We start from the raw sequence: 16,074 nt of genomic DNA, 5'->3' as shown, positions 1-16,074 counted from the left end.
CCCAGAGATTGACCTAATATTACTTAAAACTAAGGAGCAAGATCCTGAAGCAGAATAGGTGTATAGCTTTCATTGCCATGTAAAAGACAAATACCGTGATTATGTATTAATATTTACTGATGGATCAAAGGATCAGGATACAGGGGCTACTGGGGCAGCTTTTGTAGTCCAAGGAATGAATGTGCAGGCCTCAAAGAGGACTTCTGATCTGCTGAGTGTGTTTACAGTGGAGTTGTTTGCAATCCTGATGGCTGTGCAGTGGGCTGGACAACTTCAGAATAGGAAGGTGCTGATATGCAGCGACTCTGTGTCGGCTATCAGGAGTCTTGGGAAGGGAATGTCCAAGAGGCGACAAGACATAGTATATGACATCCTTTTGACAATTAGAGATGTGGGAAGATATGGAGTGACAGTGGCATTTTTATGGATACCTGCCCATGTGAGAATCAAGTTCAATGAAAAGGTGGATAAGCTGGTTAAGGAGGCGACGCGACGGGAAACAGTAGATGTTAATCTGTCCTTATCAAAGTCTGAAGGCAAATCTATTGTGTGGCAGCAATCTCTTTTGAGATGGCACCATCTTTGGGAACAAGATATAAAGGGCAGGCATCTATTCTCAATAAATAGTCGTGTTGCTGATTCAGTTAATGTTTGCGGAAGTGGTAAACGTAAGGAAGATGTCATTATTAATAGATTGAGAATAGGTCATACGTGTCTGAATGGCTCATTATTTTATTATAGGGAAACATCCGGATGGGCTATGCTCTTGCCAGCAGATGGAGACAGTTCAGCATGTTTTATTGTCTTGCAGGACCTATGATTGCCATAGAAAAGTATTGATCAGTTCCTTGATGCAGAATGGCATGAAAGAGATATCATTGGAAAGTGTACTGGACATGGGGACAAATGTGAAGGGCATTTGATCAAGTTTTTACGAGATTCTGGTTTATATAACAGAATTTAGTTCTTTGACCGATTAATACTGTAGGTGGCAGCAATGCAACATATTGGATGCCAGCTGCCGTAAAACTCCAAAGAAGAAGAAGAAGAGCCTCAGTAATATGCACGAGATTCCCGGAAGTATTGGTATGTCTGTATATATCTGAACTACAGCGCATGCGTGAGCAGCTGCAGGTATGTGCCACAATTTACAATATAGGTGTATATTTATAATAATAAGAATAACAATGTACATTGTTGAGATAACGGCTATCAGCCATATGCACTAATTCATCATGCAGTCTGTTTAGTTATGATGCTAATGTTGCTTTGTCTCATATTGACGCTTTAGGACAGTCGTTTTTTTTTTTTTTCCCCCATTAGCTTTCTCACGAGTTATGCTTAAATCAATTATCTGTTTTAGGAACCAGAAATTAATGAAGTAGCCCAGAAATGCAGGGAAAATATTTTTATTATGAACCAAGGCAGTCCAAACATTTAATTGTTCCAGACTTCATTATTATTATTATTATTATTATTATTATTATACTGGTCTTACAGTTCTGGTATCTCGGATGGAACCATTTCCTGCGTTTTAATTTGGTTTAATTCGTTCAACATGTCTTCCATATCTAAAGTTGCAATGAAATGAACACATCCTTTGTCTTCATACTGTATATATATATATATATGTATATATATATATATATATATATATATATATATATATATATATATATTAGTGCTGTCAAAGTTAACGCGATAATAACGCGTTAACGCGATATCAATTTAACGCGATTAAAAAAAAATAGTGCCGTTAACGCAAATTCTAATTTGGCCCTGCGAGTCACCCGTAGTTCCTGCTGAGGCTTGTCGCGCGCTGCGTTTAACTGTACCGTCTGTTTACCGTCCAAACGAGATCACATGGGATTACCTTTCACAGGTGAGACTGGAAAAATACTTTTCAGTACTTTTCCTTCAGTCTTCAGTTTCCCAGCTCATCTCCACCGGGGAGGTGTAGAGTTATAAGCAGTGAGCATTAGATAATACAGTGCCACACTATGATGAACGTTTTTGAACGTATGATGAATGTTTTTATTTTTGTTATGTTTTTTTTCTTCTTTTATGGCAAATACTTCTCTTCAAAAGAAACTAATGAAGAGTAAAATAAAACATTTTTTTAATTTTCACAGTGATATGCACTTTATTTTTCATCCCTTGGTTTTCTCATCTAATATGGAAGTTATGGATGTCAGTGGCTGTGACAAGACGTGTTATGCTCTGCAATAAAAAAACCAACAACATTGGTACAAAGCAAGCCCATTCACTTTTTTATGCTGATAAGAGAATTACAATAGTTTTTCATGTGACAAAAATGTGCGATTAAATTGCGATTAATCTCGAGTTAACTATGACAGTCGCGACATTAATCACGATTAAATATATATATATATCACCCCCAAACTGGGAGAGTGGCTCCAGCAAATCCCAGGAACAACATCTGAAGCCTCAGTCCAGAAGAGTGCAGTACTAGGAACATCGAAGATACTGCGCAGAACCCTCAAACTCCCAGGCCTCTGGTAGAGGACTCGAGCTTGAGGATGACATGGATACCACCCCACCCCCCGCCGGGGGTGAGAAGGAGATTTTTTTTTTTTTAATATGTAAAATACTTTTATTTAGAATCATTTTGTACAACAGACACACCGGTTTATTTACAAAATACATTAAAAAAATGATTCGGGTCGAGACCAAGATTTTAAAAAATCTGTCAGTCTCAAATTAAGCAAAATAAACAAAAACCAAATACACAAAAACGGAACCGGTCTCGACCCACCCATCCCCCACCCTCCCCAACAAATGCAGACAGACACACCCAAACAGCAAACAAGAAGTAAATGAACAGAAGAGAATTAAAAAGGAAAAGAAAGTTAAAAAAAAGACAAAATAAATAAAAAGAAAATAATTTGAACATCAGAATCCCCCCCTCCCCAGTATCAAACAAGGATTTTGGTTATTACTACGCGAACGGTCGGAGCAGGTTAAAATTCTTTAAATTGTTGCAAAAGCTTTAATTTTAATATTTCGCGATAAGGTATTTCTTAAGTCTTGAATCACAACACCGGACAGTATCGGAAGTTTTAATGTGTTCTGGCAGGGCAGACCAAGCTATAGGCGCTCTGTAAATAAAGCTGCGCAATACGATGTCTTTACGCACTCGAGATAAATGTATGGCATTTCGATTGCGGGTTGAATAGGAGTGAAAGTCATGATTTGAGCGGAATATTTTCTGAAGTGATTCTGGCAGACCGTTTTTGATGTGATCATAGACAAGTCTACAGAGTTGAACAGTGAATAGATCATCCACTGTCAGGATTTTTAGGCGACTAAAGATAGGCGCCGAACTGTCGTTAAACTTAGATTTTGAAATTATTCGCACCGCTTTTTTCTGGAGAGTTCGAAGCCTTCTAATATGTTTGTCAGCAGCAGAGCCCCAAGTGATGACACCATACGTGAGGGGTGGATCAGGGAGTAGTATAGTTGCTTGAGATGGAAGCAAGACAAGTAATTTTTTGATGCAGCCAAAGCATGAATGCCACTTGAAATTTTCTTTTGACAATATTCAACATGCGCTTTCCAACTCATTTTGTCATCGATGTGGACTCCAAGAAATTTCACATTTTCGACTCTATTCAGTATCTCGTTTCCCATTGTCAGCTGGAAATTAGATAGATTCCCCTCCCTTTTAGTTGTCAGTACCATGTAGGTGGTTTTGCTTGCGTTCAGCGATAATTTGTTGGCTTTAAACCACTCGCATAAATTTTTGAGTTCATCATTCACGCATTGAAAAAGGACAGGGAGATTCGATGACGATTTGTATATTGTCGTATCATCAGCATAGAGAATACATTTCATTTTTCACAAACTTTTCGGTAGATCATTGATGTAAATAATAAAAAGCAACGGACCAAGCACTGATCCCTGTGGCACACCACACGTGATCGGGAGCCTGAAGGAATTGCAATTCTTGTAGCATACAAACTGCTCACGTTGGCTTAGGTAGCTTTCGAACCACTTCAAGGCAATTCCCCTAATCCCATAATACTCTAATTTCCGCATCAAAATCCTGTGATCGATCGTGTCAAATGCTTTTGACAAGTCAAGAAAGACCGAAAGACAATATTCGTCTTTTTCAAACGCATTAAGTGTATCGAACGCAAATTCGGTTACGGCATGAGCAGTCGAGTGTTTGGGTCTGAAACCATATTGACTGGAGGTCAGTATGTTGCTTTTTCTCAGAAAATCATATGTATCCCCCTGCTTGCAAATTTATTCAGGCCTTTTGTTTTTCCTCTTTGAGGGAATGGATTTAACTGAGCCGCCGTGGCATGTCGGTGATTTTCGTGTTCTTTTCTATGCCTACAGACTCTTTGTAAAATTTATGGGCACTTCGTTGCTTTTTACCGTCTCCTCCATCTTTTTAATGACAGAATACTTTGGTCTTATGGATATTTTGGTTTGCTTTATGCAATTTCCCTGTGCCTTGGGTTTAAATATAGTTTCATCATCAATGTAACACTGTGATATTCTTAAAGTTTGGCAAAAACGGGATGGAAACTAGGCAGTACGGTGGTGTAGACAGCAAGAAGGTCCTGGGTTTGAGCCCAGTGGCTGGCATGGGGCTTTCTGTGTGGAGTTTGCATGTTCTTGCTGTGTCTGTGTGGGTTTCCTCCGGGTGCTCCGGTTTCCCCCACAGTCCAAAGACATGCAGGTTAGGCTAATTAGTGGCTCTAAATTGATAGGTGTGAATGTGAATGGTTGTTTGTCTCTGTGTGTCAGACCTGCAATGACCTGGCGACTTGTCCAGGGTGTACCCCGCCTTTCGCCCATAGTCAGCTGGGATGGGCTCCAGCTTGCCTGTGACCCTATAGAACAGGATAAGCGGCTACAGATAATGGATGAATGGGACAGAAACTACTTCTTTTTGAAAATGCGAGTCCGTTAATCTTTTCTTCCTGTTTGTTCCTTCGCCCGCGACTGAGTAAGCAGGATAAGGTATTGTCATAAGTGCGGTTTGTTTTTGTTTGTTTGTGTGTCTGTCAACAATCTAGCTTCTAGACGGTTGCACTGATTGACTTCAAATTTTCAGGGTAGGTGGGCAATGGGGGCAGCATGGTGGTGTAGTGGTTAGCACTGTCGCCTCACAGCAAGAAGGTCCTGGGTTCAAGCCCAGTGGCTGACGAGGGCCTTTCTGCGTGGAGTTTGCGTGCTCTCCCCATGTCTGTGTGGGTTTCCTCCGGGTGCTCCGGTTTCCCCCACAGTCCAAAGACATGCAGGTTAGGTTAATTGGTGGCTCTAAATTGACCGTAGGTGTGAATGTGAGTGTAAATGGTTGTTTGTGTCTATGTGTCAGCCCTGCAATGACCTGGCGACTTGTCCAGAGTGTACCCTGCCTCTTGCCCATAGTCAGCTGGGATAGGCTCCAGCTTGCCTGCGACCCTGTAGGACAGGATAAGCAGCTACAGATAATGGATGGATGGATGGAGGGTGGGCAATGGTCCGTAGATTATCTGATTAAATTTTGGGGGGTAATGGGGTCAAGGTAAAGGTCAACCTCGTCTCGTCTTCATCCGCTTATCCGGGGCCAGGTCGCGGAGGCAGCAGTCTCAGCATGGAAGCCCAAACTTCCCTCTCCCCAGACACCTCGGCCAGCTTCTCGGGAAGAACACCGAGGTGTTCCCAGGCCGGCCGAGAGACATAGTCCCTCCAGCATGTCCTGGGTCTTCCCCGGGGCCTCCTCCCGGGGGGACATGCCTGGAACACCTCCCCAGGGAGGCATCCAGGAGGCATCCGAAAGAGATGCCCGAGCCACCTCAGCTGATTCCTCTCGATGTGGAGGAGCAGCGGCTCTACTCCGAGCTCCTCCCGAGTGACTGTGCTTCTCACCCCATCTCTAAGGGAGCGCCCAGCCACCCTGCGAAGGAAACTCATTTCGGCCGCTTGTATCCATGATCTTGTTCTTTCGGTCATTACCCAAAGCTCATGACCATAGGTGAGAGTCAGAACGTAGATCGACCGGTAAATCGAGAGCTTCGCCTTTTGACTCAGCTCCTTCACCATGACGGACCGGTAAAGCGACCGCATCACTGCGGAGGCCGCACTGATCCGCCTGTCGATCTCGCGCTCTATCCTTCCCTCACTCGTGAACAAGATCCCGAGATACTTAAACTTCTCCACTTGAGGCAGGACTTCTCCACCAACCTGGAGAGGGCAAGCCACCCTTTTCCGGTCGAGAACCATGGCCTCTGACTTGGAGGTGCTGATTCTCATCCCAGCCGCTTCACACTCGACTGCAAACCGCCCCAGTGCATGCTGAAGGTCCTGGTTTGAAGAAGCCAACAGGACAACATCATCTGCGAAAAGCAGAGATGAAATCCTGTGGTTCCCAAACAGGATTCCTTCCGGCCGCTTGTAACTTTATAACTTTGTAGTATCGGAAGATAATCGGCAGATAAAAGGATAAATGAAATTCACCTTGTGGTTCGCTAAGGCTACTGATTCGATATCAAGTAAGTGGTGTTTATTTTAAGAAAATTTACCTTTTGATTATCACAGCTTTTGTTTGGTCCTTCTAAAAGGTCAAATGAAAGGTTTTGTAAATGTTTTTGGCAGATATATTGAAAAGCCGATATCAAACGTCTGCTATTTGCTTTAATTTTTAAATTTTATTTTAGAACCTTTACACTACACTTGTGAAACAGAATGTGCTCATTAGTATTAAATAATGCTTCTAAGACAATTCATGAACAAGTGCTTTCTTACTATTTTGAAAATATAGTTCACAGCACTGTATTTTGAACAAATCACAGTAAACAAAATTGGTAACCAAAATACTACAAGCCCTGATGCTGCTCACAGCTTGGTGATCCTTGCAAGAGGTGAGGTGAGTCTCATCTCATCTCATTATCCCTAGCCACTTAACCTGTTTTACAGGGTCGCAGGCAAGCTGGAGCCCATCCCAGCTGACTACGGGCAAAAGGCGGGGTACACCCTGGACAACCTGGACAAGTCATCACAGGGCTGACACATAGACTACGTTTACATGCACATCCAAATCGAGCTGCTGTTGGTAATCGAGCTGAAGGTCCCAGCAGGGTGCCAGAGAAATCCAATCCTACATGCACACAATGAAATCTGGCTATTGTGTGAGGTGCATTGTGCACCCGAGCCACAGGTGGCGCAACACGCCCCATCGTGTTGGTACACTTCCGGTTGTCGTCATAAAGAAGAGCTATTCAAGAGTGTAAACAAAGTTATCAGTTCCGTGTTCTCCATTGTGCGTTTTTCTCACGTCCATGAATTTTAATATATTCAACTCCTTAAGCTGAATGAGCATGAACTCTGTCTCCTCATTGCTCCAGAAGTGCACGTTTCTGCTTGCCTGTGGCAGTGGGGGCGTGGTCAAGTGCTGGTCTGTGACAGGAGGGCGGAGCCAGGGAAGGTGAGTGGCAGAATCACTTCACCTGACGGTAATTAACCTGTGTTTGTGTGTCTTCCCAGTAACCGCGCCCTATTTAAGGAGGCAGAGGGAGAGCAGAGGGGACAGCTCATCCCGGGACTAGAACACAGCGCGTGTGTGTGTGTGTGTTTTTCTCTCAAGAATAAAAGTAGGCTGTTAAACTGAAAAGTCTGACAATAAAAGGCCTATTAGTACCAGAAGCTTTGTCCTGCCGTCCTCTGTGCTCCACCCACACTTCAGAGAGCTCTACATCGCCATTTTCTCTTCTTCGTTTGTTCCTCCTGACCTCTTCTGCTGCTCGCTACTACTGTTGTCATGCCGACCGAGGCTGTTGTGTTTCCCGCTTGTGGTCTCGTCACTTCCGGAAGTAGCTCGACTACTAGCTCGATAGGGTATACATGCACAAAGTAGCTCGGCAGAAATCGCATAAACTAGGTCGTGTAGCTCGATTCCGAGAAATCAAGTTCTGTTCAATTTCAGCCGAATTAAGGTGTATACATGGCATTTTGAACTTCGATTTCAGTCGAGCAACGGCAGAAATTCGATTCTCTCTATGTGCATGTAAACGTAGTGAGTGACACAGACAACCATTCACACTCCCATTCACACCTACGGTCAATTTAGAGTCACCAGTTAACCTAACCTGCATGTCTTTGGACTGTGGGGGAAACCGGAGCACCCGGAGGAAACCCATGCAGACACGGGGAGAACATACAAACTCCACACAGAAAGGCCCTTGCCGGCCACGGGGCTCGAACCCGGACCTTCTTGCTGTGAGGCGACAGCGCTAACCACTACACCACCGTGCCACCGATGAGGTGAGTATAACTGATAAAATGTATATATGCTATATTTACTGTATGGACACGGTATCAGAAAACAATTTTATTTATAAGCAGTAGCCACATGTACCCATAGGGTACCTATTTATTTTATTTTTTATAATTTCTGTAATGTGTAATCGGTGACTTGTCCGTATTTTGTCAACCATCTCATATCGATAAATATAAATTTGTTGTATGGCTATTTCGCATGCTGCTGCTGCTACGATTTAATACTTGGCAAAGTAGAAGCTTGTTGTCAGAAGTTTGTATTCAGAAATGCTCTACAGGTCAAAAGGAGAACAGCAAACTGTTTCATGCAAATTCCAGTCTCCTGGAGGAGAGCACAAACTTTCTGCAGCTATGGACTTCTTCCAGTCTCTAAAAACCACACAGTTCTCCTCATGACTGCAAAACAAGTACATTCTATGAACACTTCCATGTAATTGAAGCCGAATAATAAATGCTAAAATGTTTTATTTAGCAAGGATGTATAATTGTTGCTGTGGTAAATTTTTATGTAAGGAGAGGTTTATTTAACATTCATGGAAGAAGTCTCCAGTGTAAGTGCTTTTTAACAGTCAGCTTTCTGCCACGGGGGAAAACTTCACGACGGATGGCTTTGTAGTTTCACCTTAATATGGCAAGCTGCGTTTTTTAAAATATCTTATTAACTTTAAGAGAGGGAAAAGAGACGGGCTGGTGAGGGAACAGCAGATTATAGTTGCTATAATGTAAGTAATAACAGGAAATGATTGTCTTAGACATTCTACTGTACAACATTAATGTACGTGTGTATGGAAAAGCTTGGTCACGCTGGCCAAATGACACATTTTGTTGATTTTCCAAGTGAAGAGAAGTAAGCTCAACTGCTGCAAAAAACTATTAAAAATATAATCTTAATGCAGAGTAAATTTTATATTTCATGAACTTAAAAGTAGAAAAAAAACCATTGATAATTGTTCCATGTGGAAAAGTTTGGACACCCTTCCATTTAAAGTCTCAGAAGCCAATTCGCTTGTTAATGTCTTAACACATTAGTCAGATCAAGAATTGTGATTGGGAAAAATAATTCCAAAGCATAATAATTTATCAGATTAATGAATTATTCAAACACTCCATTAATATTCAACAACTATGGGCTCTTCTAAGCAGCTGACTGAGCTTCTGAAAATTAATCTATACTGTAGTAAATAGGGACAAATCCGTTATATTCTTGTTTCCCATAAGTGATGGCAGATACCAGGACCTTCGCAGATGTGAGGACCGCATATCGTTCAGCCCAAAAAAATACAGGGATCGAGGAGAAGGTTGCATTCTACAACACCTGGTCTGAGAGCTATGAACAGGTACCAGTACAAAAGCGCACGCTTTTCGATACTTATTATTATGGCTGCTTTCACTGCTGAACCTGATCCACCATGTAATGAATGTTTTTATATTATTTTTGAAGGATGCTGCGATGTTGGACTACCGTGCTCCTTTTTTAGCTGCAGAATGCATTGCTTCACACTTCACCAGCGAGAAAGAGAGAGCCATTATTCTGGATGTGGCGTGTGGGACAGGGCTGGTCTCTAGACATGTAAGAGAACAATTTTCATGTTTCATATAATTTCATTTCTGTCTTCTTTTGATCCACATGATTTACTTGATAGGACCTCCAAGCTAATGTGAAGGTTTGCCTTTCTGCAGCTGAAGAAAATGGGGTTTCGTCACTTTGTGGGAGTGGATGGAAGCGAGGACATGATAAATCTGGCTAAAAAAACAGGCCTTTTTCAGGAGGTTAAGCAGTGCATGCTGGGTCAGGATCCCTTGCCTGTGCAAGATGGTAATAAACTTTTCGTAACTAATCCAAACCGATACTGAAAATGTGAGAGACCCCAGATTTCAGATTTTTTTTTTTTTTTGTCATGGATTGTTAGGCAGACCATTTTTCCAGAATGAAACACTTTTTTTCAAATTATGCTCAGGCATCAGGAGTTCCATCCAATGATCCCATCCAATGATCCCAACCGAATGAACCAGTGATTTGCAGACTTTCTAACAAACAAATATCACTTCACATCATAACAAATATGGTGGATGGTAGTTTCACACATCGTCCCCCTTTAAACTGCAGAATGTTGTCATAAATACTGAATGTGATTTGCACATCCCACACTATAACCTAACCTATGGAATGAAACAGTGCTTTGCATAAGTATTCACCCCCTGTACTTTTATACATTTTGTAGTGTTTCAACCTGGAAATAAAATGCACTTAATTAGGAATTTTAAGTCATGAATGTACACAAAATAGTCCATAGTATTGAAGTGGGAGGAGAAATCAATATAGTTTTAAATTACTTACAAAAGAAAAGAAAAAAAAACATGTAATTGCACAAGTATTCACCCCTGTTGCTGTGAAAGCCTTAAATTAATTCTGGTGAAACCAGTTAACTTCTGATTACACATAATTGGTTGATGTCCAGCTGTGTAATGTGATTTTTAATAGGAACACACCTGTTCTTGGAAGGCAGTCTTGAAACACTGGAAGCTGTAGTCATGAACCTGCACACAGGTGGTCCAGGGCACAGGGTTGGCAGCCCCTTGGGTGTCTGAGCAACCCTGTTTAGGATTCGCTTTGCTCACCTCCATGGAGGAAGGGTCTAGAAAAGGTGCCCCAAACATAGCCTGCTTCACCTTACCCTGGCTAGCACACTGCGGCTGGTGGGGATCCCATTCAGTGGTTGAAATACAATAAATAAGATGAAGGTACTCAACCTTGGCACATGGAACGTGCACATTCTACCGGGGGTTGGACTTCCCAGCCTTAACTCTTCTGTAGAAAGCCCAAGCCAGATAGACCAGCTATGTTGTCAGGATGCCAGACATTCGACTGCCCAAACAGCTGTTGTATGGAGAGCTGTGCCAAGGCAAGTGCTCATCTGGGGGGTAGAAGAAACACTTCAAGGACGATCTTGGTGTCCCTCAAAACCCTAGAAATCAATCTCAACTCCTGGGAGTCGCTTGCTCAGGATCATCCAGCATGGCAAGGAAAGCTCACCAGTGGCGCACATGCAGCAGAGATGAAATGCATCGCCGAGGCCCAGAAGAAACAAGCTGCACGGAAGGCTCAAACTATCGCTACTCCTACTACAGCACCTACCCACACGTACTCAACATGTGGGCGTACCTTCAAAGCCCAGATTGGCCTCATCAGTCACCTCCGGACCCACAGCCGCCATCCACCAAATTGAAGTCATGGTCATCTTCAACCCCAAATGACGAATATCAATGCAGAAAAGTACATTGAGATTTTGGAGCAATGCATGTTGCCTTCAAGACAACATCTTTTCCAGGGATATTTGAAGAAGACAAAGCAAAACCACATTCTTCTTCCAGCCACAAAGGCGTGGCTGGAAGAAGATGGTACCTGTCCCCTCTAGAAGATGATGATGACTTACTGTGTCACATGTACACTCAAGCGCATCAAAATTGCTCCTCTGTATTTAACCCATCTGAAGCAGTGAACACATGCATGTGCACACAAGTGAGCAATGAGCGCACACAGCCAGAGCAGTGGGTAGCTATGCTACAGCACCTGGGGAGCAGGTGGGGATTAGGTGCCTTGCTTAAGGGCACCTTAGCCATGATACAGAGGGAGGGGAAAGTGCTGTTCATTCACTCAACTCCCCTCACGTTTTTTTGCCGGTTCTGGGAATTGAACCAGCAGCCCTATGGGTCCAAGGCTTCAGGCCATGACTGCCCCCATGCCCCCTCTGTCCTCAATAGAGAATGTGTGGTGAATTTTGAAATGGAAAAATGACAATGACGACCCTGTACTTGTTGTTGCACACTTTAAGACGTGTTTGTAGGAAGAATGGGACAAAATAACAGCTGAAACACCATCACTTGGTGTCTTCAGTCCCAAGATGTCTTTTTAGTGTTGAGAAAGAATGGCAGTGCTTTACTGTCCCAATTTTTTTCTTTTTTTTTAATGTGTTGCAGGAATCAAAATAGAAACAAATGTTTATTTTTTGGGGAAAAAAGGTAAAATTCATGATGTAAAGCATTATTTAATGTGCTACTGTATTGTTTTGAGTGCAGTGCAGGGCAAAGATTATTTACAAATCAATGTTTTAATTTTTAATTTCCATTTCAGCATACTGTCCCAACTTTTTCTGATTTGGAGTTGTACAGTCTGATGCAAATTACATAACGAGATTTAATAACCACAAATTTTTTAGATTACTTAAGAGTAAAGATTTGATTAAATGGCCCTTTATGTATGTCATTCATGAATGAAACAAACAAGTGTTGCCAGGCAAAACAAACCTCGCCCGGTAGCACTTATGATGAATATGAAGGAAGATATCGCAAAAAAAAAGGTATCCTATGGATCCATGTGGCTACTGCTTATAAATAAATTTCTGATCCCATGTCCATACAGTAAATACAGCATATACATTTACTCCATGAGGCAGTAGCCACAAAAATGAAGTGTAATCCAAAAATGAACAATTTAAAAATCACAGAAGTAAAATATATCAAGTGTCTGTACTATATTATTCTACTCTTACCTCTTACAGTTTTCGAAACTGAAGCCTCTGAACCGAGGCTGACATGCTGTACACTCGCTGTCGCCATGACCCAAACTCTTATTTCCCGGAAAAGGCCCGGTGCTAGAGCTCAGTGGAACGTACTTTCCCTCTGTAATAAGTGTAAACATGTCTGAAAGCAATTTCTTTAGTCTAGTCCATTTATTTAGAATAGTGAACAGAACACTCACCGGCCATTTTAATCAGAATACGTGTATGCGCAGTGCACGATTGTTACGCTCTTACATGAGTGTATGAGGCAGCAGACACAAAAACCTTGACCAGATGACCCCCAAAATGTTGGAGGTTCTATTTGAGACCAATGCCCAATTTTCATGAAGATTGGTCTAGCCATTTTCCCATAATATCGCTAACAAAAAAAAAAACCAAAGAAACCCCACTGAAAACAATACCTCACCCCCTGGTGGATTCCGTCCCAGGCGAGGTGGTGGTGGTGGTAATAATAATATCCATCCATCCATCCATCCATCCATCCATCCATTATCTGTAGCTGCTTATCCTGTTCTACAGGGTCGCAGGCAAGCTGGAGCCTATCCCAGCTGACTATGGGCGAGAGGCGGGGTACACCCTGGACAAGTCGCCAGGTCATCGCAGGGCTGACACAAAGACAAACAACCATTCACACTCACGGTCAATTTAGAGCCACCAATTAGCCTAACCTGCATGGCTTTGGACTGTAGGGGAAACCGGAGCACCTGGAGGAAACCCATGCAGACACGGGGAGAACATGCAAACTCCACACAGAAAGGCCCTTGCTGGCCGCTGGGCTTGAACCCGGAACCTTCTTGCTGTGAGGTGACAGTGCTAACCACTACACCACTGTGCCGCCATAATAATAATAATAATAATAATAATAATAAATTAAGTTTCAACAAAATACAAAAAGAAATGAGCATACACACAGTGTATGTCCGTCAGGGCTCTGTACTTGGTCCACTCCATATGTTGCTTTCCTCTGGATATATTGTGAGTCAATAGAGCTCTTGTCATAGAATAACAAGGTCTCCCACAAGAAAAAGACAAGTCAACTCACAAAGTCCTTCTGAGACCAATCTATTATTGGTCTTGGGGATCATAACAGAGATATTTACTCTGTCAAAATGGTGGCTGTTATGCAGTTCGTGGTTACACTTAGTAATCTGTTATTCACTGCTATCAAAAATGGGATCAAAGATTTCATTAAAAGCAACAAATATGCTGAGACATTCTCTCAGATGTATGATACTTTGATAAAAAGTTCTTGCAAGTACTTATAAATAAAATCACTCCTTTATCATTTCAGAGTCATATGATGTTGTAGTAATTGTGGGAGCTATGAGTGTTGGGAATGTACCAGCAATGGTTTTCAAGCAGCTCTGGCAAGCCACCAAGCTGGGTAGGTACATCCTGATCAATACCTAATGCATGCACATTCACATGAAGACCATTATGTATTCTCACTTTCAGATATGTGATGTAACGTGTTCATATGAGATGTGAAATCTTGGCATTCCTTTTGAAACTACATCGCTTTTTTTGTTACAGGTGGCTTTGTGTGCATAACTACAAGAGGGAATGCTGATAATTGCCAGTATAAAACAGAGCTAGAACGTGTGATTCAGTCAATGGAGGAAGAAAAGAAATGCCGTCGTGTATCGGTCACTGTAGTTGACAAGTGGGAAAAGGCAGTGCATGAACATGAGTCTGGGTACATACCTGGAGTTATTTATCTCTGTCAGAGAACTTAGATTTGGTGGTGGTTGTTGTTTTTTTTTAATTAAGTTTGATTTTATACCACTTTCTCATCTCATCTCATTATCTCTAGCCACTTTATCCTGTCCTACAGGGTCGCAGGCAAGCTGGAGCCTATCCCAGCTGACTACGGGCGAAAGGCGGGGTACACCCTGGACAAGTCGCCAGGTCATCACAGTGCTGACACATAGACACAGACAACCATTCACACTCACATTCACACCTACGGTCAATTTAGAGTCACCAGTTAACCTAACCTGCATGTCTTTGGACTGTGGGGGGAAACCGGAGCACCTGGAGGAAACCCACGCAGACACGGGGAGAACATGCAAACTCCACACAGAAAGGCCCTCGCTGGCCACGGAGCTCGAACCCAGGACGTTCTTGCTGTGAGGCGACAGCGCTAACCACTACACCCCCGTGCCGCCCCTACCACTTTCTCATTTTATCAATTCTATAGAAACTTGCATGGTGGATGCAGCTGAGATAAAGTTGTTCCTTCAAGTTTTCCAACACAGTCTTCAAGACAAAGAGCTTTCTGGTTTCTCATCAACATGAAAGACATTTTCATTAAATTAGAAAACTGATAACCATGAGTCTTATCTTAATTCACAAAAGCAACATTTAAAAAGTAGAAATGTTTCTTACTTTTGTAGTTAGTTTTAACAACCCATACAAAATTGCTTAAAAACATTTTCACAACATTTGTTTATCCTGGTGACTTATCCAGGGTGTACCCCGCCTCTCGCCCATAGTCAGCTGGGATAGGCTCCAGCTTGCCTGCGACCCTGTAGAGCAGGATAAGCAGCTACAGATAATGGATGGATGGATTTGTTTATCCATGTATTGATCAGACTTTTGATGGTTTTTCATAATTTCTTTTTTTAATTACATTTTTTGTTGAACAATAAATGTTCATACATCTATATTGGAGATGGGAATAGTTTGACTTTTAAATAGATTTCTTTAGAATAACTGTTAATGCTGACTTTTGTGTTTTATTAAGAATGTCCGTGATAAACTTTTCTGATCGCACCAATAAACACAAAGACTGGAAGGATGTCTTTTTTAATGACTGTTAAATAATTAATGTATTTTTAAAAACTCAAGTGATCCTACTGTAAAAATAATCCTCGTGTATTACAACAAAACAGTATAACTTTACATTTATGACATTTGTCAGACACCCAGCAGCTTACAGAAGTGTTTTGAGGTCTTTGTTTAAAAAAAAAAAAGCATCCTGATACTGGTTCACAAGGTCATGGACAAGAACATGGTCAGTCTAAAAACTCTGTTTGGGAGATAATATAGTAAGAAAAGCACCCAGACAACACAAGATTTATTTATTTTAAATAAAGTGCTAATTCAAGTACTTCATGAAGAGGTAGGTCCTTAGACATTGTTAGAAGACAGCCAGTGACTGAGCTGTTTGGACATCTAGGGGAAATTCATTCCACCACCT

The 16,074-nt window shown here is 42.0% G+C and overlaps 1 protein-coding gene across 4 annotated transcripts; it reads left to right on the top strand.

Moving 5' to 3' along the window:
* The first annotated feature begins 1,032 nt into the window (after window positions 1-1,032).
* Window positions 1,033-15,669, top strand: LOC132895506 (methyltransferase-like protein 27). Of its 4 annotated transcripts, none has more exons than XM_060936210.1 (7): window positions 1,073-1,134; window positions 7,362-8,699; window positions 9,511-9,629; window positions 9,734-9,862; window positions 9,973-10,108; window positions 14,164-14,256; window positions 14,406-15,669. In XM_060936210.1, coding segments are annotated over exons 2-7 (681 nt in total). In that variant the 5' UTR covers window positions 1,073-1,134; window positions 7,362-8,698; the 3' UTR covers window positions 14,609-15,669. The 4 variants fall into 4 exon arrangements, with proteins under 4 accessions (XP_060792195.1, XP_060792193.1, XP_060792194.1 ...); XM_060936211.1 differs by having other exon boundaries at window positions 1,116-1,134; window positions 8,571-8,699; XM_060936212.1 differs by lacking the exon at window positions 7,362-8,699 and having other exon boundaries at window positions 1,033-1,134.
* Window positions 15,670-16,074: the final 405 nt, after the last annotated feature.

Source organism: Neoarius graeffei, chromosome 12 (genome assembly GCF_027579695.1).
Source record: "Neoarius graeffei isolate fNeoGra1 chromosome 12, fNeoGra1.pri, whole genome shotgun sequence".
NCBI lineage: Eukaryota > Metazoa > Chordata > Actinopteri > Siluriformes > Ariidae > Neoarius > Neoarius graeffei.
The sequence above is the reverse complement of the archived record's forward strand: the minus strand, read 5'-3'. Positions and strand labels throughout refer to the sequence as shown.

What these genes read in the sequence shown, in the direction of transcription:
- LOC132895506 (XM_060936210.1), top strand. An exon ending in GGTCTGAGAGCTATGAACAG is followed by an intron (nt 9,630 to 9,733) that starts GTACCAGTACAA and finishes TTATTTTTGAAG; the next exon opens with GATGCTGCGATGTTGGACTA. An exon ending in CAGGGCTGGTCTCTAGACAT is followed by an intron (nt 9,863 to 9,972) that starts GTAAGAGAACAA and finishes GCCTTTCTGCAG; the next exon opens with CTGAAGAAAATGGGGTTTCG.